This window comes from Schistocerca gregaria, chromosome 4 (assembly GCF_023897955.1).
Source record: "Schistocerca gregaria isolate iqSchGreg1 chromosome 4, iqSchGreg1.2, whole genome shotgun sequence".
Lineage (NCBI taxonomy): Eukaryota > Metazoa > Arthropoda > Insecta > Orthoptera > Acrididae > Schistocerca > Schistocerca gregaria.
Window position 1 is genome coordinate 78,658,820 of NC_064923.1, and position 22,083 is coordinate 78,680,902.

Consider the following 22,083-nt stretch of genomic DNA (forward strand, 5'->3'; position numbering starts at 1 on the left):
AGGCCTGTCCTGTTATAGTGCCATGCAAAACAACAAGGGGTGCAAGCACCCGCCATGAAAAACATGACCACACCATAACACCGCCGCCTCCGAATTTTACTGTTGGCACTACACATGCTGGCAGACGACGTTCACGAGACATTTGCCATATCCACTACCTGCCATCGGATCGCCACATTGTGTACTGTGATTCGTCACTCCACACAATGTTTTTCCACAGTTTAATCGTCCAATGTTTACGCTCCTTACACCAAGTGACACATTGTTTGTCATTTACTGGCATGATGTGTGGCTTATGAGCAGCTGCTCGACCACGAAACCCTCTTGACCACGAAATCCAAGTTTTCTCACCTCTTGCCTAACTGTCATAGCACTTGCAGTGGATCCTGATGCAGTTTGGAATTCCTGTGTGATGGTCTGGATAGATGTCTGCCTATTACACATTACTACTCTCTTCAACTGTTGGCAGTCTCTGTAAGTCAACAGACGAGGTCGGGTTGTACGCTTTTGTGCTGTACGTGTCCCTTCAAGTTTCCACTTCACTATCACATCAGAAACAGTGGACCTAGGGATGTTTAGGAGTGTGGAAATGTCACTTACAGCAGTATGACAAGTGAAATTCAATCACCTGAGCATGTTCGAAGTCCGTGAGTTCCGCAGAGTGCCCTATTCTGTTCTCTCATGATGTCTAATGACTACTGAGGTCACTGATATGGAGTACCTGGCAGTAGGTGGCAGCACAATGCAGCTAGTATGAAAAACATATGTTTTTTGCAGGTGTCCAGATACTTTTAATCACAAAGTGCCTATAATTTGTATCAGATTACTGATTACTAATATAATACAGTTCTTGGGATTAACAAATCGTATCTAAAACCAAGTAAGTGACTAAACATTGGAGAACACATATCCCAACTATTACAATAAAAAAGTATACATCAGCCTTTTCATTTCTGAAGAAAAGAATTTTAATTATGTGTAATGTACCTAAATGTTCCTTTCCAATTTACAAAATGAAGATACATTCTTGTTATGGGTTTTTCAGCTGCTGCATCATCATAGACCTATTATCGATTTCAAAATATCATGATAAATGACAAGAAAGGTAAGCAGAAATGTTCTAATGAAGTTAAGTATACAGTATAAACACAAGTGTCCCAGTTTTTTTCCTCTTTTAAATCTGACCAGACTAGCATGAATACATCCACAACCCAGATAACAGCTGATTTTTTTGTGAAACAGATTTGCCTACTGCATGGATGAATGAGACTTCAATGTCAAACTCTCCATGCCATGTTTCACATAAATGAACCAACATGCATGTGTGCCATCCTTGATGTTTTAGAGAAATGTTTCAGGTAGGGCGTTCTGCTGAGTTTAACTCTGGAACCTTTACAAACCTAACCCAATGGGTTATTGGTCTCAGATGTCACAGATTTAGTTTGATGGATGCATGAACTGTGATTTCTAGAGAACAGAGTTGGTTATGTTGTTGTTCATATAAAGATCACCAACAGCGCATAATCCAGCTGAGGTCTTTTCGATGTGGCCCCCTGCACTGTAACTACCGGCTGCCATTGCATCGCAGGGTAAATAGTCCACTCACGGAGTAACACAGCTATTTGGTTGGCTCAAACTTAGTTTGGGTCTAAGTAGGAAGTAGTTCAGCCTAAGTGCGCTGATCAGGGCTGTGCATGTGCCTTGGAAATGCTGCTGGCCCAACCACTGGTGTCACCCTCTACTGATCTGCTAGTAAGCTGGCTGGTTTCAATTTCCACCTCACACAGACTGCAGCACCATGATGTATGTTCTTCAGGAAGCAGTTGATGCCTGTCACCTCAGCACAGGACATGTGAGAGTGCTACACAAAATACCCTCCAACACACGCCATAAGGTGGCTTGTGGACCACAGATGCAAATGTAAATGTAAATTGACCAATCAACCTGTCAAGCACTAGGCGGTTTTTATCTAAATAACCTTTGCGGTGGTTTGAATGATTATTCACGCCCACCAAAAGTCCCTTCTTTCTCCCACCCCCACAGTCTTCTCCATAAAAACTACTTCATTAAAGATACTGAAAATGTGTCACTATTCATTTGTTCAAGTGGGTAATACTCAGCGTACATGTGGAACTGTGGATCTAGGAAAGATAACGCCCACACTACTTCAGGGAAGGCCTATCTCACTTGATGCCTCCACTCACAATGGTTACATGGTAAATGCAAACTATTTTTTTATAAGTTACTGAATTATTTACACATATGAGCTCTGTTCAATAAATTCCAGATCTTTCTTAATTTCAAACCAATGGTGTGTTGGAGCAAAACCCAGTTGGCATCCCTGCACATGCCTGTGTTTAATGTGTAGTTGCCAGAAGTTTCATTGTTGTATGTCTGTTAGTTATTGTTCAGTGCTGTATTGAGCACAATGTTATATCATACAGTTTGTGAATTATGACATGGAAGAGTTAGAGGAGCAACACGTCTGCATTAAATTTTGTCTGAAACACAGGAAAACCTTTATAGAGACAGATCAAATGATGCAGGAAGCCTACAGTGATGAGTGCTTAAGCCATACTTGGTGTTACGAATGGTTCACACAGTTTAAAAATGGCCGGACAGAAATTAAAGGTGACCCTCATTCAATACGTCCTTTGACATCTACTGACTGCGCTCATATCAAGAAAGTCAAAGAAACTGTGTGCACCAATCAGAGACTGAATGTCCAAGAGGCTGCAAAAGAATGTGACATTCCTGTTGGATCTTGTCATGAAATCTTGACACAGCATCTTGGTAAGCATTGTGTTGTCGCCAAGTTCATACCAAGGCTCATGAGTCAAGACCAGAAAGACCTTCACCTCGCAATCTGTGAAGAGTTTTAGATCGCGCAAATGAGAACGAATGTTTCTTAAGAGAATCATAACAGTGACGTGGGTTACGGTTATGATGTTGAGATCAAAGTTGAATCTTCACAATGTGTTGGAAAGATTCTCCAAAACCAAAAAAACCTCGCCAGGTCAGGTCAAATGCAAAAGCCACACTGATTGTTTTCTTTGCCTTTGAAGAGTTAGTTATTCATGAATTCGTGCCACAGGGACAAACTGTTAATCAATGGTACTACCGGGATCTGTTATTATGCCTGGTAGAAAATGTGAGAAGGAAATGTCCTGAAGTGTGGTGCGAGAATTCTTACCTGTTGAATCACGATAACACACCCACACATTGATTCCTGTTGGTGTGCTACTATTTCATAAAAAACAAAATCAGTGTGCTGCCTCATCTTCTGTACACTCCAGACCAGGCTCCTGCAGACTTTTTTTTTTTATTTCCATACCCCATTGAAAGAGTGGAGATTTGCAACAATAGATGAGATAAAAGAAAATTTGCAGCAGGTGCTTCGCACAATCCAGCAAGAAGTGTACCAAAACTGGAAATGACTTCAAGAGCGCCATAGCAATTGTGAAGGAGAGTATTTCGAAGGAAACCATGTACAATAAGTAAAAGGTAAACTCAGAAGACATTTGCGGACAAAGTTCCGGAACGTTTTGAACAGACCTCTTACGTTAAAACCACATTAAAGTGACTATATGTGTAAGGATACATTAATTTTGCTAATAAAGTAATGTGCAATACAGGCCCTACAAAGAAGCATGAGTGTCACACCAAAATGAAAAAGGTGTAGCAGACTCTCTTTTAATTGGGGAAAAATAGCATAAAATGACTGTTTCCTGTCTGATAATCAATCCTATTTAGTGACTTGTAGCTAATATATTCTATAATCTATAGACAACCCACTAATTCCCTCTGATTGCTGCCAGAATATCCATTCAAGGTTACGTACAGACAAGCAGAGTATTAACTGCATACACTGTTTCTAAGATGAGAATTTAGCAATGAGGTGATGCTTACTGGGTTAATACGGAAAAGAAAAAGAACAAAGAAGGTGCTCTAAGATTGCAATGAGTGATAAATCTCCAACAACATGCAGCACAGAACTGATGAACAATACATTGACTAGTAATTGATTTAACATAGTAAATACGCTGAAACTTCCTCGCAGATTAAAACTGTGTGCCCGACCGAGACTCGAACTCGGGACCTTTGCCTTTCGCGGGCAAGTGATTAACCATGAGCACTTGCCTGCAAAAGGCAAAGGTCCTGAGTTCGAGTCTCGGTTGGGCACACAGTTTTAATCTGCCTGAAAGTTTCATATCAGCGTACACTCCGCTGCAGAGTGAAAATCTCATTCTGGAAATACGCTGAAATTGCTCTTTGTTCACTAGAGGTAGAAACTTACTTTGCTGCTTAAATTCCAGTAAACCTTAGGTACGTAAACAAATGGGAAATGTGACAGGTCTCTTGCACACCTCTCAGAATTTTTCCCCTCATTTAAAAAATCAAGTTCTTGCTCTAGTGTGTCCCTCAATTCCTGAAAACAAATAATTCCTACATTACAAAAAGGTTTTCGGTACAAAATTAAGTATAAAAAACAGGATCCTTAAATAGAAAGCTGCAAAATTTTAATAAAAGAAAGCAGTTACATGATTGATACTATACTGAAACAAGTGTGCTGATAAGGTAACCTTAAGCAACTGCATAACAATATTGGCATGGCTATGCCTCTTGCACACAAAGAAACCTGAAAAATAGGGGATAAAACACTTACGTCAGCACCCTTCTCATCATCCTGTAGGTAAGGCGTAACTGGTGATTAGGAAAGAGGTAGCCTCCTTAACTGTGTGAGGTCTATTTATGCCAAGGAAACAATTGTGTGTATTGAGAAGCTGCATTTGAACAGTATACCACATGATCCATATTCAATGCATCTCACATTGTCAAGTTCACATGTTCTTGTCACAGATTAGTATAAGAGCATTAAACTAAATTACATTAGCATAAACATTAAAAGGGTAATTACTCTACTACATTCAACATATACTTAACAGCCAAAAAACACCAACCCTTTTCTACATCTTATCCATTAATTTATTTTAAGAAACAGATCACCACTTTACACATGCTTGCTTATCAATAAAGCATTACCCAATGTTTACTGTTTATTTTACAGCCCCAACATGGTCTTACATTGTTGCATTATAAGTAATGGGTTTTTGCATCACTGTAAAAGGTAGTGCATGTTGAGAAAAATTACATACAGGTAAGGAAGTGGAAAAAGATTGTTGAACATTTACAAATTAAGTAGTTCAGTTCTACATTTGATTGATTGTGTGAACACATGTGTCTTAATCATCTTGAGGTTGAAGCTCTTTTTTCTTTGTTTGCTTTAACAAAACATGTTTTTGGATAGGGTTCGCCTTTAGCAAAAATGTTTTTTAACCCAAACATGTTTCACTGCAGTTGCAGCATCTTCAGTGGGCTTTTATTTTATAGCCGTTAACGATAAAGAATTTTCTTTACTGTTTTTATACATGTAACTATTAGTTTTTAAATTGTAATTACAGATATTTGAAAAACACACGAAATTATGAATTGATACCTTTTGACCACATGGTGTGGTTTTTCTGATGTAACGTGTTTCTACAGTGACAGTTTTGTTCCACAGTTTCTCACATGCAACCACTTAAACCTTACAGTAGATAAATTGTTTAAGCCAAAATTACGATTTGAAAACTGTTATTTATATGCCTGAAATAAATTAATGAAACAGTTGAAGGGGGGGGGAGGGGGGGGGTGAGAGCTCTATAGGTTGGTCTTGTCTAATAATTCTTTGAAGGCAGAGAACAGTTCCATTGCAGAGAGCTGTATATTTATTTATCACTTGTTTTCCTTCCACTATGACTTTCTATATCTGATAATTTTCTTCAATTATTAGTTTTTGTGGGGGGATGTTGCTGCATTTGAGAATTTTCAGATCAGTATTGATGTTTTTTTGGTTATGTTTCTTGTCCATAAGGTGTTCGGCAAATGTGGAATGACAGCTGTTACTTTTTAATGCTCTTCTGTGTCCTGTGTATCTGGTATTAAAGTTTCTGCTTGTCTGCCCTATATAAACTGACTTGCAGTCCTGACATGTTCATTGGTAAATACCAGAGGTGTTGTGTTTGTCTGTGCTTGTGTTGGTTGTCCTTCGTTTTCTCTGTGTTGAGTTGTCTGTCCTGTAGGCTATTTTTAGACCTTGTTTTTAGAGTATGTTGCCTATTCTGTGGACTGCTTTGTTGTTGTCGGTGAGAGTGAACTACTTGTGGGTGTTTCTTGTTCATATGCACTCATATGTGTGTTCTGTGTGTTTGTATATTGATGAGGGTGCTTTTATTTTTGTGTGTTGGGTGTTGTTTTTAATTTCGTTTTAATTTTGTGATTCAGTTATCTATAGTGTTTGTGTCATATCCATTCTATACTACTATTTGTCTGATTGTCTGTAATTCATTCTTGTAGTTGTTTTCAGTGAGTGGGGTTTTGTTCAGTCTGTGTAGCATATATTGGAAGCCAGCTAGTTTGTGTGTAATCGGATGATTAGAATCTTTGTGAATGGCTGTGCTGGTGGTGGTCACTTTCCTGAATATAGAGAATTGGTGTTGGTTGTTGTGTCTATATACTGTGAGGTCAAGGAAGTTTAAACTTTTGTCATGTTCTGTTTCTATGGTGAATTTCATTTTTGGGTGTACTTTGTTTATGTCACTGTGGAGTTGCTGGATGCAACTTCAAAATGGTTCAAATGGCTCTAAGCACTATTAGACTTAACATCTGAGGTCATCAGTCCCCTAGACTTAGAACTACTTAAATGTGCAGTGAAACATGTTTGAGTTAAGAAACAAAACTGTGTTTTGCTAAAGGCGGACCCTATCCAAAACATGTGTCTTACTTGCACTAGGTGTGCTTTCCCTAAAATTTGTCTTCTGTACCAAGATAACACTTTCACTGTAACATACTTTGTGTGACAACATATGGCACTTTGTTCTGCACACATCCACATAGAACACTATGAATGTGAAGGAGGGGCTACCTTACACTGTATCATTAAACTGGAGGAGAAATGTAATTTTTATCAGCAACACTTGAAACACTTATGGGTCACCACAATGACAGAAAGTTCAGCAGAACCTCAGTAACATGATAGTTAGGGAGATTTTTGATTACAAATGTGAGGGTGTTATCTTAACTCGTATTATTCTCAAATAGCAAAGTGTCTATGCCCTCTATTATTGTTCATTTCAGGAAGACAACCACAAACAATCTTTGAGATAGAGGGAGCAACAATTGCTCCAGGATCCACCCACCATTTTGCAAGGCAATGCCTGGGTGCACACAGTGCAAGCTGTGACCGATTTCTTCAATCTATGGAGCTGAAAAGTGCTGCACCACTCATCATAATCCCCAGGCTTTATACCTTGTGACTTAAGACTTGATTTCTGAGAAGAAGGAATCACTTTGTGGCATTTGTTTCAGAACTGCTACAGAGGTTTGGCTAGCAATAGACTACTACTCTATTCAAACTACCAGTACAACTGACACTGCTTAAAGTATCCTACAAGTTCCACATTACTGGCAACAGGTTGTACACAATGCTGTTAACTAATATGAAGGACAATAAATCATGTGCCTATTTTGCATTAGTTGTAAATAAATAATTTCCACTATTAAAGTTCCAATCCTTGTAAATAAAGAAGAAAAATTAAGGTTTATCCTCCTACTGATGGCTAGGTCATTAGGGGTGGAGCACAAGCTCAGACTGGCCAAGGCTGCAAATGGAATACTGAAGTCTTAATCTCAAAGTAAACTTCTGGCATTTGCCTTAAAAAAATTAGGGGACCACACAAAAGCCTAAATTTGGATGCACAGTTGGCGATTTACACCACTATCCTCCCAAATGTGAGCACTGTGTCTTACCGCTATGCCACCAGATCAATGATCCCTGCCATCCACTGCATAATTATCAAGCTGTAGTCTGTCAACTGTAATGTAGAAGAGCTTCATTCCGAGGTTGGAGCACCAGTGTCTAACCACATCACTAGATAGAAGAGTACACTGCCACAGGATATCCCGTCAAATGGAGAGCTAGTCCCAACAAACAATCTGCCCTATTCCGTTTGGAGACTACTCCACCATCTTAAGATGGGCGTCCCTTGTTGCAAGAGCAACATGCAAAAATGAGGAACTCTTACAGCTGATGGAAAAACATCCTGGGAGTGTGGAACAAAACAAGATCTGGGTCACTTTCTCATATTCCATCTACAGGAAAAACCTTGTGCAACACAGGACTCGATCAAGGCAAGTAATAAGCTGATCAGAGTGTTGTGTTCTGGAAATGCTGACTGGACACGGAAGTGAATGAAGGAAGCCACCTCATTAGGTAACATACAAAGAACATTTATAAAATACATGAACAATGTTTTCTCACTAAAAAATTTAACAAATATATTATACATTTAAAAGCAATGTTATTCAATTTGTATATTGAGCAAGCAGTAAAGGAAACAAAAGAAAAATTCGAAGTAAGTATTAAAATACATGGAGAAGAAATAAAAACTTTGAGGTTCGCCGATGACATTGTAATTATGTCAAGTTTTGCTACAGCAAACTAACTGAAGAGAAATTTGTTAACATCGAGTATAGATCTAACTGTCAGGAAGTCTTTTCTCAAAGTATTTGTGGGGAATGTAGCCAAGTACTTGGACAATAAACAATTTTGACAAGAAGAGAATAGTAGTTTTCAAAATGTGGTGCTACAGATGAATGCTGAAGATTAGATGGGTAGATTGTGTAACTAATATGAAGGTACTGAGTAGAATTGGGGAGAAGAGGAATTTGTGGCACAACCTGACTAGAATAAGGAATCAGTTGGTAGGACATGTTCTGAGGCTTCAAGGGATCAGCAATTTAGTATTAGAGGGCAATGTGGAGGGCAAAAATCGTCGAGGGAGACGAAGAGATGAATACACTAAGCTGATTGAGAAGGATATAGGTTGCAGTAGGTACTGGGAGATGAAGAAGCTTGTACAGGATAGAGTAGCATGGAGAGCTGCATCAAACCAGTCTCAGGACTGAAGACCACAACACCAAGCAAAAACTCTCTCACAAACAGTTTTTGATCATGAAAGCTATGACATATTAGCGAATTTAAAAAGAGGAGAGCAAGTAATGAAATTATAATTGCAGTCTAGCTGCACTTCAAGAAAATAAAGTTTTCATTCGACAGAAATGATTGTAAAAATATTGTGTAAATTGTATCAAAATGAAAATTCACTTGGAAAGAAACCATAAAGCTACATGGAAAAACAATAGCACGCCAGCCCTTGCTTCCACGACACAAAATTCTAATGAGGAAAACTCCCCATCACACCCCCCTCAAATTTAGTAGTAAGAGGACGTATTGGACAGCCTGACAGAAACTGAACACAGATCAAGCATGAAAACAGGAAGGTGTATTGGACTGTGAAAAAAAAAGTAAAAAAGGGATCCAGTGAATGGTCCAAGAACAGTAAGTGCAATATGGAGCATCCGGGGAAAGAAATGGCGTCACAGTCAAGTGGTTACGGTGTTATGCGGGCGAGCTGTGTTCAAACCTCGCTCATGCCTCTTTTTATTTCCTGTTCTCTTTATTCAAATTTATGTCTGTGTCGTGATGTAATGTCCATTTGCAACAGTGAGGTGTAAGCCTGACAGCTGATTCTACACAACTATTCTATTAGCAGCTGAAAGGAAATGGCTTTCAAATGAGAACCACAAATGTTTGATGAGAAGACGAATCCTCCATCGCAAAACACGTCTGGTGTGTCATGCACAGCGTTAGTGACAGTATGCGTGACATATTACAGGAGTCTCTTATTGATGCACCTAATCTGCACAACTGGTAACTGAGTGAAATATGCCTCCTTGCCCAATATAGGTGTTCGTATGAATGTGAATGTGATCACTCCCAAGCAAATAATGAAAACATACTAGTTTGTCACAAATGAACGCAACAGTTTTACAGTCACACAGTTTCTCTGTGCTCTGTCAAAACATATGTTTTTAACATTTCTGAAGCTGCATTTCATTTTAGAAATCTTGACTCCTGAATTCCGCTGTTGTAACATAGTTCAGAGTTACTTGTTGTTTTCATTTCTGTGAGACGTCTATGTCTCACCTGCTCTCACCTTTCATCCAATTACTTGTGACAGTAACATATTCTTACCATGTGACTCATTTTCTATAACCAATGCATAGCATGACAACTGTCAAGACTACTGAAAGAGAACAAATATTTCAATGAATGGACAGACAGTTCATAATATTGTGAGAAAAACAAAAAAATTTAATAAGTGGGATGGGGTAGTTTTGAACACGGCTCTCCCACTTGGCAGGGCAACACCATGACCACTTACCCATGACGCCACTACTGATTCAAGTTGCTCTTTACTGCACTTCTTGTTCTTGGACCATTCATTGTTTCTATTTTTATTTTTCCCCCACAGTTCAGTACACCTTCTTCCTGTTTTCATGGTTGATCTGTGTTTACTTTTAGACTGGCTTTCCACTGGGCCATGTTACAATTAATCCGAGGAGGGTGTGATGGGGAATTTCCCTTGTAACTACTGTTGATAGATATATATAAAGTAGAAAAACTGTCCTAGGTAACAGTTCCCCGAAAGTTAGGGTAGTTTTTTTTTCCCCTACTTTTGTATGTAACTAAAGGCAATACTCAAAATTTCACTTCCAGAAGGTAAGAACTGGCCAGCCATTTTGTCTCCTTGTAATTTTATAGAACATTATATTAAGTTGGTAACTGGACATCACCTAGCCCCCCATTAAGGCTGTTGTAATTCTTACAGTTGCTTCATAGTGCATTTATCTCTTAATGGTTTTTGTCACCAGCCATAAAAATCAAACTTTTGTCGACTAGAAGAAACAAAAATAATTTTCATGTAGATTTTTGTGCCCTTGTCTACGGCTCAGAGTGGCATTGTGTACTCTGGTGCAAAAATTGTTAGCAAGCTCAAATCGATATAAAGCAAAAAAGTTTTGCAATGTCTAGGAATGCAAAAGAAAATTTAAAAAAAGAAAACTACATTAATTACCACTCCTAGAAATTATCTGATTATCTAGTTTCAAGGACTGAAAGCTGCACTATAAATAGCAATACTCATTACAAAGCATGTAACAAGTACAGATTATCAACAGACCTGCTTTCTTTGAAAAAATATGTCCATATTCTTGTAAATCTTAAACTGTCAGTAACTATTTAATATAATTGAACAAGTTGCATATTTTCCGAAGTACCAGCTTTCCTGCAAATTTACTAGGCAACATAAATCAGGCATGAGCACAAATAGCGATATAGCAAGTTTATAGTTAAAACTGTGTGCAAATGAAGTTTCTAAGAGTTGCTTCTTTTGTTACTGTATACTCTGATTTGTTATGCACCTCTAAAGGTTGTCCTCCTTCAAGGGGTCTATGGAATTCCAACAACACGTGTGAGCATTAACACTGCCAGTTGCACCACTGCTCTTTCAGTCTCTTATTCTGTTTGATTTTGTGTGTTGCAAAAATGTTGAAACTGAAATACTGGTAATTTTTTTAAAATTAAACCGCTAGTATCTCACACAATCAGAATCTTCCACAAAAACTGATGTGAAATAATAAACTTCAGATGTATGCTTCATGTGCACAACTTGTGACATGGATCAAACACTACCCTGTATGGCCTTGCACACTTGTAAGAGTGGTAATGCAACATAAAATGAATAGATTACATGCAACTTGATGAAGAAGTAAGGTTACAATTTAACATCCTTTCAACAGTAATCCACTAGTTTGAAACTTACCAACAGTACCCACTCAAAGTCAAATTTTGGGTGCATCCAACCAATCAACTTCAGAAGAAATTTTATCGTTAGTATATCTCCTATAAACCTGTCCTGCAGATCGATGTATTGGACTTTCACCGCAACTTCTTCGCCGTTCTTAGTGGTAGCTCGGAACACCTGGAAGAAAATGAATTTCCTACATGAACAATTTAGTCTACAATACAAGTAAATCTTTGTGTGCACAACAATATAAAGAACAGGACAGATTGCTACTCTTCATAAATATGACCCACTGGTTGCAGACAAGCACAATGAAAAGACTGTTACACATGTAGCAATTGGCCAAAGCCGGTCAGAGCTGCCGGTGGTGGCAATCGAGTATGTGTAACAAGTGCTTACTTGTGTGGATGTGTGTACATTTTCTTTGCTGAGGGAGGCTTTGGCCGATAGCTGCAAGAGTAACAGTCTTTTCAGTGTGCCTTCTGCAAGTCAACGGGTCACTTTTTTGTAAATAGCAATCCGTCCTATTCCTTATATTGTTGTTAGTCCAGCATGGAGTTCCCATTGTTTTCTTTTCATGCACAATGGTTTTTTTTAATGCAACTACAGCTGGAATAAAAATTACACAAAAAGAGCTTGTAACAGTAGATAATTGCACATATGACATACATTATGAGCTCAAAAATGTAGGAAAAGAGAGATCACTACTTACTGTAAAGAAGACACATCAAGTTGCAAACAGGCATGATTAAAAGTCACTCACATATAGCTTTTGGCCATAGCCTTCGTCAGTAAAGAGACACACAAACGCGTGCGTGCACACACGCACGCACACACACACACACACACACACACACACACACACACACACACACATACACACAAAGAAAGCAAGCACACCTCATGCACACACAACCGCCAACTCAGCATCTCAGGCCAGAATGCAACATAACGTGGGATGCAAGCAGCAGTCTGGACGGGCTGGGGAAGAGATAATAGTGTACAGGTGGGAAGAAGGATGAGTGGTGTCTGGTGGAGTGTGCAGGGACCAAATTGTCAACAGGCACAGAGTCCAGACATTGTGGGGCAGGGAAGTGGAGGAAAAAGGAACAACAAAGAAGAGGAGCGGAGAAAGACAAGAACGTGTGTTGGCAGAGGGCTGCAAATAAACAGGGTGGGAGATGAGAAAGGGGAGGAGATGATAGGACAGAAAGGGTGGAAAGTGTTGGGTGGAGGGTATGGGGACTGTATGTTATCGTAGGTTGAGGCTATAATAACTGTGTGAGCAGAGAATGTAGTGTAACGATAAGTCCTGTCTGTGCAGATCAGAAAAGCTGGGAGTGGGGTGGGGGGAGTGGGGGGAGGGGGGGGGGGGAGGGGGGGGAGGGGGGGGGCAGGGGTGGAAGGAAGGACCCAGACGGCTCGAGTAGTGAAGCAGCTATTGAAATCAAGTGTATTATGTTCATTTGCACGTTGTACCACATGCTGGTCCACTCCCGATCCCTACAATGGAAGCCAACCCCTCCAACCAAAACGACCCAATTCCACATTGAATCCTGCCTCTTACAGTTTGTACCACCATCCAACTGTGACACCTCCCCCCCCCCCCCCCCCCCCCCAAACCTAACCATCTCCTGGTCACCTAGCAGGAATTCCTTACCTACAACTTAGCCTCACCATCCTTCCCCAGGTCTCTTCCTCAACAGAAGGAAGAACAGCCATACACATACTCAAAACAAATTCTGACCTAATCATCCAACCTGCAGACAAAGGTTCCACCACTGTTGTCATGAATCACAGTGACTACCTCGCACAAGGCTTGTGGCAATTCTCTGAATCCTCCACCTATAAACTTTGCCAGAGTGATCCCATCCCAGAAGTCCAATACACACTCCAGTCCCTGCTTAAAGCCTTAGGCCCTACCCACATTTCCCTTGAATCCATTTCCTCCCCTTATGACACCCCCACACAATCACCTTATACATGCTCCCCACAATCCACGAACCACACAATCCTGGACACCCCTTGTGGTTAATTATTGTGCCCCCACTGAAACAATTTTGGCGCTCACTGACCAACAACTCCAACCAACTGCTTGTAATCTAGCCTCTCACGTCAAAGACTGTTGACACCACCACACTATACACCAACATCCATCCTGCCCATGGTCTTACTGTTATTGAATATTACCTTTCCCAACGTCCTTCAGACTTCAAACCCACAACCTCATTCCCCACACACCTTACTAACTTCATTCTAACCCGCAACCACTTCTCATTTGAAGGGAGAGTATATACAAAAATCTGCGGCAGTCATGGGCACACACATGGCACCCTGCTATGCCAACCTTTTTATGAGCCATCGAGAGGAGACCTTCCTAGCCTCCCAAAACACCAAACCCCTAGTATGGTTCACGTCACTGATGATATCTTAATGATCTGGACACCTTATCTTCTTTCCTTCACAACCTTAACACCTTCTTTCCCATCTGCTTCACGTGGTCCTCCTTCACCCAGCATGCCATGTTGACCTCTTTCTAATGGCTCCATCTGCACCTCTGTCACATTCAACCCACCGATAATCAACAGTACCTGCATTTTCACAGCTGTCATCCCTTTCACACCAAAAAATTCCTCCCATATGGCCTGGCTACCCTGGGACAGCATGTCTGCAATGACAAAAACTCCCTTGCTCAGTATGCTGAGGGCCTCACCAATGCCTTCACAAACAGGTACTGTCCCCCAGATCTAGTCCACAAATAGATTTCCCATGCCATTTCTCCTCACACCACCTATCCCTGCACCACCCCCAAAAACCAGCCACAAAGGAGTGTCCCATTCATCATCAGTTCCACCCCGGACTGGAACAACTGAACCACACCCTTTGCCAGGTCTTTCATTACCTATCATCGTGCCCTGAAATGAGAGAGAGCCTACCTGAGATACTTCCCACCCCTCCTTAACTGGTGTTCCATCGCCCACACAACCTCCACAACATATACTCCAACTCTGTAACACTCCCAATCCGAACTTCTTGCCACAAGGATTGTACCCCTGTGGAAGACCCAGGTGCAAAACCTGCTCCATCCATCCAACCAGCACTTCCTATTCCAGTCCTGCCACAGGTTTATTCTACTCCATCAGGGGCCGGGCCACCTGTGAAGGCAGCCATGTCATTTACCAGCTCTGCTGTAATCACTGCGCAGCTTTTTATACTGGTATGGCTACCAACCAGCTGTCCACCAAGATGAATGACCACCACCAAACTGTGACCAAGAGTAAAGTAGACCACGCTGTGGCATAACATGCAAATGAACATAACACACTTGATTTCAATGGCTGTTTCACTACCCGAGCCATCTGGATCCTTCCCTCCACCACCAGCTTTTCTGAACGGCACAGACTGGACTTACCGTTACACCACATTCTCTGCTCACACAGTTATTCTAACCTCAACCTACGATAACATACAGTCCCCATACCCTCCACCCAACACTTTCCACCCTCTCTGTCCTACCATCTCCTCCTCTTTCTCATCTCCCACCCTGTTTATTTGCAGCCCTCTGCCAACACATGCACCTTTCTTTCCCCACTCTTCTCCTTTTTTTTTCTTTATTTCCCCCACCTCCGTGCCCCACAACCTCCTGACACTGCACCTGTTGGCAGTCTAGTCCTTGCACGCTCCACCAGACAGCATTTGCCTCTCTCCCCACCTGTATACTACTATTCCTTCCCCACCACCTCAAGATGCTGGAGTTGGCGATCATGTATGCGTGAGGCGTGCTTGCTGTGTGTGTGTGTGTGTGTGTGTGTGTGTGTGTGTGTGTGTGTGTGTGTGTGTGTGTGTTTACTGATGAAGGCTGTGGCCAAAAGCTATAAGTGTGTGTGTGTTCAAATTCTTGGAATCTCTAAATACATGGTCTTATTCCAAATACCATGCTGCTTTCCTTGAAGTTGAACTCATCCCCACCATGGGTCAGCTACACACTTCTATTCACATTAAACATACTAACAAACAACGGTACTTGCATTCTGGCAATTGCCATCCTTCCCACATCAAATGTTCCCTCTCGTACAGCCTTGGCATCTGAGGCGAACATATTTGTTCAGATGCACACTCTTTACAGCAGTACACCACCATTCAAACCTCAGCCTTCACTGGATGCAATTACCCTACCAGCCTAGTTCAAAAGCAGATTTCCTGAGCAGTCATATCCAATCCTGGTACCATTGATCCCTCCAAAAAACAACTTTGGAGCACATCCCTTGTCTCTCAGTATTATCCTGGTTGGGGGTTGGGGGTTGGGGTTGGGTTGTTTCGGGGAGAAGACCAGACAGTGAGGTCATCGGCCTCATTGGATTAGGGAAGGACAGGGAAGGAAGTCGGTTGTGCCCTTGCGAAGGAACCATCCCGGCATTTGCCTAGAGCGATTTAGGGAAATCACGGAAAACCTAAATCAGGATGGCCGGATGCAGGATTCAACCGTCGTCCTCCCGAAAGCGAGTCCAGTGTGCTAGCCACTGCGCCACCTCGCTCGGTGTTGTTATCCTGGTCTTGAATGTATTAATCACACAGTTCGACAAGACTATGACTTCCTGAAGTGAGGTCCATTCTGTTTGACATTTTGCCCATGACACTTAGAAAAGTTGGCCTCCCAATCTCCACTATCAGACCCTGTAATCCTTATGCATCCATTTCCCTAGCGTATGGCTCCTACCCCAGTGACCATCCACGCTGTAAGACTTGCCCTATGCACCCACCTACAGCCATGTCCTGTAACAGGCAAAACATATAAAGGGAGAGCCACCTAAAAATGAAACATGTTGTGTGCCAGCTGTTATGTAAACACTGTTTGGCCTTTCAAATTGGCACGACTACCACCAAGTTATCAGTTACAGTGGATGGGCTTAGGCAAAGGGTGTATACTGGCACCACACAATATCCTGTTGCAGAGTATGGTCTACAACATGACAGTCGTAACCTCGGTGCCCATTTCAGCACACATGCCATCTCAATTCTTCCACCAGACACTAGTTTCTCAGAACTCTGCATGTGTACAACATGTCCTTGGTTCTGGCCAGCCACCTGCCTTAATTAACATCACTTTCTTTGTCCTCAGCATAACTTCTCAGTACCTGTTATTTTCTGTATGTCCTTTTAGTTTTCTATATCATTTATTTTCTGGCTTGTGTATTTTTCCCAGCCCCCAACCTCTGCCACATACAACACACTTAGCTTTCCACTCTTATTAATTCATACAATATTTTTTATCAGTAATCTTTGTCTGGTGTATCACCCTATCTCCCACCTTTAAGCGCTCAGGTTTTCAAACCTCGTCCAGAGCAGTCACCAACAATCAATCTTTCCTCTTCATCCCACCCGGTACTTCTCCCCAGTCCCATGGTTCTGAGCAACCTTCCTGAACACTCCCTATTCCCTAAACCTCACCAGTTCTTTTCCTTCTACCCTCTTCCTTTCTTTTCAGCCCGAAGGTGCTACTGGCTCTGAAATTTTGCATATTACAATACCTTTAAATGGGTTTTCTTCTGCCGCCAATCGGTGAGTAGACTTTTCATCTACCCAATGAAATTATATTTTCAAAAATCCATTATTTTTGTTGATAAATCTATAGACAGGGGTACATAACAAGCACTACCTTGTAACCTTTTCTTATATAAATATGTTGTTAATGTCGTCTTCAGTCCTGAGACTGGTTTGATGCAGCTCTCCATGCTACACTATCCTGTGCAAGATTATTCATCTACATCTACATCTACATCCGTACTCCGCAAGCCACCTGACGGTGTGTGGCGGAGGGTACCCTGAGTACCTCTATCGGTTCTCCCTTCTATTCCAGTCTCGTATTGTACGTGGAAAGAAGGATTGTCGGTATGCTTCTGTGTGGGCTCTAATCTCTCTGATTTTATCCTCATGGTCTCTTCGCGAGATATACGTAGGAGGGAGCAATATACTGCTTGACTCTTCGGTGAAGGTATGTTCTCGAAACTTCAACAAAAGCCCGTACCGGGCTACTGAGCGTCTCTCCTGCAGAGTCTTCCACTGGAGTTTATCTATCATCTCCGTAACGCTTTCGCAATTACTAAATGATCCTGTAACGAAGCGCGCTGCTCTCCGTTGGATCTTCTCTATCTCTTCTATCAACCCTACCTGGTGCGGATCCCACACTGCTGAGCAGTATTCAAGCATTGGGCGAACAAGCGTACTGTAACCTACTTCCTTTGTTGTCAGATTGCATTTCCTTAGGATTCTTCCAATGAATCTCAGTCTGGCATCTGCTTTACCGACGATCAACTTTATATGATCATTCCATTTTAAATCACTCCTAATGCGTACTCCCAGATAATTTATGGAATTAACTGCTTCCAGTTGCTGACCTGCTATTTTGTAGCTAAATGATAAGGGACCTATCTTTCTATGTATTCGCATCACATTACACTTCGCTACATTGAGATTCAATTGCCATTCCGTGCACCATGCGTCAATTCGCTGCAGATCCTCCTGCATTTCAGTACAATTTTCCATTGATGCAACCTCTCGATACACCACAGCATCATCTGCAAAAAGCCTCAGTGAACTTCCGATGTCATCCACCAGGTCATTTATGTATATTGTGAATTCATCTCCCAGTACCTACTACAACATACATCCTTCTGAATCTGCTAAGTGTATTCATCTCTTGGTCTCCCTCTGTGATTTTTATCCTCCACATTGCCCTCTAATACTAAATTGCTGATCCCTTGAAGCCTCAGAACATGTCCTACCAACTGATTCCTTATTCTAGTCAGGTTGTGCCACAAATTCCTCTTCTCCCCAATTCTACTCAGTACCTTCATATTAGTTACACAATCTACCCATCTAATCTTCAGCATTCATCTGTAGCACCACATTTTGAAAACTACTGTTCTGTTTATTGTCCAAGTTTCACTTACGTACTTGGCTACACTCCCCATAAGTACTTTGAGAAAAGACTTCCTGACAGTTAGATCTATACTCGATGTTAACAAATTTATATTCTTCAGAAACACTTTCCTTGCCATTGCCAGTCTATATTTTATATCCTCTCTACTTCAACCATCATCAGTTATTTTGCTCCCCAAGTAGCAAAACTCCTTTACTACTTTAAGTGTCTCATTTCATAACCTAATTCCCTCAGCATCAGCTGATTTAATTCGACTAAATTCCATTATCCTCATTTTGCTTTTGTTGATGTTCATCTTATATCCTCCTTTCAAGGCACTGTCCATTCCGTTCAACTGCTCTTCTAAGTCCTTTGCTGTCTCTGACAGAATTACAATGTCATCGGCGAACCTCAATGTTTTTATTTCTTCTCCATGGATTTTAATACCTACTCCAAATTTTTCTTTTGTTTCCTTCACTGCTTGCTCAATATACAGATTGAATAACATCAGGGAGAGGCTACAACCCTGTCTCACTCCCTTCCCAACCACCGCTTCCCTTTCATGCCCCTCGACTCGTAACTGCCATCTGGTTTCTGTACAAATTGTAAATAGCCTTTCGCTCCCTGTATTTCACCCCTGCCACCTTCAGAATTTGAAAGGGAGTATTCCAGTCAGCATTGTCAAAAGCTTTCTCTAAGTCTACAAATGCTAGAAATGTAGGTTCGCCTTTCCTTAATCTAGCTTTTAAGATAAGTCGTAGAGTCAGTATTGCCTCACGTGTTCCGATATTTCTACGGAATCCAAACTGATCTTCTTGGTATTAAGCTTCTGTATTTACATTTTGGACACCACTGATGACATAAATATCCTGATTAAGCTTTATACTGTTCTGTGACCCTATAAGCCTCCAGGTAAGAAAATATGTTCTCATTTCTTGATTGTATACGGGGCATTCAAATGAAACCCAGTCACTAGTGTGAAGTAACAGTAATGATTTTACCAACTCAAAAATGTAGTTATACGTAGTACACATGACAGTAGACATGCAGCAGGACTCAAAGATAGTGCCATTCAAAAATTGCACTGTTCGGCAGGCAGTCGATGGGGAACCCACTGCGCACAGATTTTTCAACAGTTCCAGTGTTGATGCACTATGGTGTGAGCGGTGCCCACACTAATAGCCAGTAACCAATGGATCTCATCCACAGTGATTCTGCAGTTATCCAAGACTAAAGTATTCACTCCCGCAACCATTTTGGCATGATGACACAATGAGCCTGTCCAGTTCAATCATCATCTTCCAGTGACTCGAGGCCCTCAAGGAATCATTTGTGCCATTCCACAACACTTGAATGACTCAGACTGTACTCACTGCACACAGCCTACACTCATCGCTACATTTCACAGCTTCCAACTCCCTCCGTAGCCAAAAATCGAATACTCCTCATTGTTACTGCTTACTCATCTGCATGTTTGGTGAAACCACACTGGCGCTACACAACATCAAACAGTGCGCACGCATCAGTCTCTCTACAAATAGATGGCACCACCATACCCGCAGTTATGTGGTGCCACCTCACATGTAAGGCAATGGTAGACACACTGACCAGGTTTCATTTGAATGGTCCTCATATTTAGCTTTTCGGAATTAGTGTATTAGTTTTTATAACTCTTATCTGATGTCATCCTACAGCCTGAATTTTTATAAGTAACGTGTTTGACCAACTCATTATCTTCTGGTGAAAACAAAGATCATGCTGAACATTTTGGAAAGATATGCTCATTGTTGTTTTTCCCAAAGCTACATTCAATATTTCTTGAATAATTCTGCAGGAAGTGGCATATCCTGGTGCATATTAAAGAAAGACAGGAGAAAGAATACAAGTTTAATGCCTCATGGATGGTGGTCATTAGAGACAGAGCATAAGCTCAGACAGACTAATAATAGTGAAGGAATTGGCTGTGCAGTGGACCATCCTAGCATTCACGTTGCTCCTTTTAGGTAAATCACAGAAAACCTAAATTTGGACAGTTTGACAGAGACTGGAGTCCTGCTTTCTTCAGCAGTTGTCATTGCCAGTAATATAGGCTCATTTTCATCTCCTAGAAAGTTTCTTTTTGTCTGAAGTAATTGCACTAACAAAACACCATAAACCACAAAAGGGGGAGGAATTTCAAATACTAACTGAAGTCACTTAAGGCACTGCACTCAAGTCCACATAAAAAACAGAAAATGTTAAAAGAAATTTCTCTCTTGATGGATTCCCATAGGAAAATACTCCCTTGAGGTATTCCCATAAGAAAATTCTCCCTTGACGCATTTCCATCAGAGTTCACTATCAATGTAGACTGCTGCGAGAGGCAGAAGCTGTTAGAAGTCCGTAGACAATGTGGCCAGCCAGCTCCTTGCACTTTCATCCTAAGTAACACCATAAGTGAGTCGTGGATAAACCACATGCCTCACCTCAGCAGAAAAAACTGTGGCACCACAATGACTGACTTACTGTCATCTTAGTCTGGTGTCTGTCAACTTGCTTGGTGTACAGAGTAGAGGATCTGTGCTTTCCAGGACTGGATTACTACCAGACGTTACAGGGAACTGCACTTGTACTGCTTTGAAAGTGGACCACATAACGCTTGCTTTAGATGCTCTGCACTCTTCACAGAACATAACACATCCTTGCATGATTGTTTTTTGTGTATGACTTAAGCTGTATGAAGCTTGACATCATCAATGCCTTCAAAGAAAAAATGTTTGCAGTTACCTACGGATCCACAATTGTATCCATGTTGCACCTCTTAATCTGAAGAAAAACGACGTCCACAAATTTCTGTCTTCAGGGGACCAAAAATGTGGAAACTGCATGGGGAGAGATTGGGAGTATATGGAGAATGTGTAGAGGCATCCCAGCAGAACTCCTGCAGCAAAGCTGAAACAACCTTGGCAACATATGGGCCTGCCCATCTTCCATACAGTCCCAATCTCTCCCATGCAATTTGCATATTTTTGGTCACCTGAAGAAAGACATTGATGGATGCTGTTTTTCTTAAGACAAAGAGGTGCAAACCTGGGTACAATCATGGTTCTGCAGGCAACCACATACATTTTTCGATGAAGGCGTTGACCATTCTGTCTCACACTGGGATAAATGTAGAAACAGTTGTGGCAATTATTTTATAACAATAAACAATGAAATGATTTTTCTTTCACCTGTCTTTTTGCATTTACTGCCCCTTACATATAACACGTCATCAAATGAGTTTGTCTTCCCAACCTAGTAAACAAAATTTTGTTTACTAATTTAAACGGATAGATGCATCTGATGATGATCACATAATTGAAACCAGTCACAAAAGAAATGGAAAAAATAGCAGTCAAAAACTTTTTGAACTGTCCACAATTATACTTTACTTAG

General features: G+C 41.1%; 1 protein-coding gene across 1 annotated transcript in view; it reads right to left on the bottom strand.

Annotated features, from left to right (window-relative positions):
- The window catches only part of LOC126267138 (uncharacterized aarF domain-containing protein kinase 5-like), a 156,113-nt gene that overhangs the window by 76,951 nt on the left and 57,079 nt on the right, over positions 1-22,083 (bottom strand). The window contains exons 5-6 of the mRNA XM_049972062.1: positions 11,766-11,924; positions 4,298-4,429 (exon numbers count right to left, since the gene is read on the bottom strand). Coding sequence (XP_049828019.1) covers positions 4,298-4,429; positions 11,766-11,924 — 291 coding nt within the window. The remainder of the gene's footprint in view (positions 1-4,297; positions 4,430-11,765; positions 11,925-22,083) is intronic.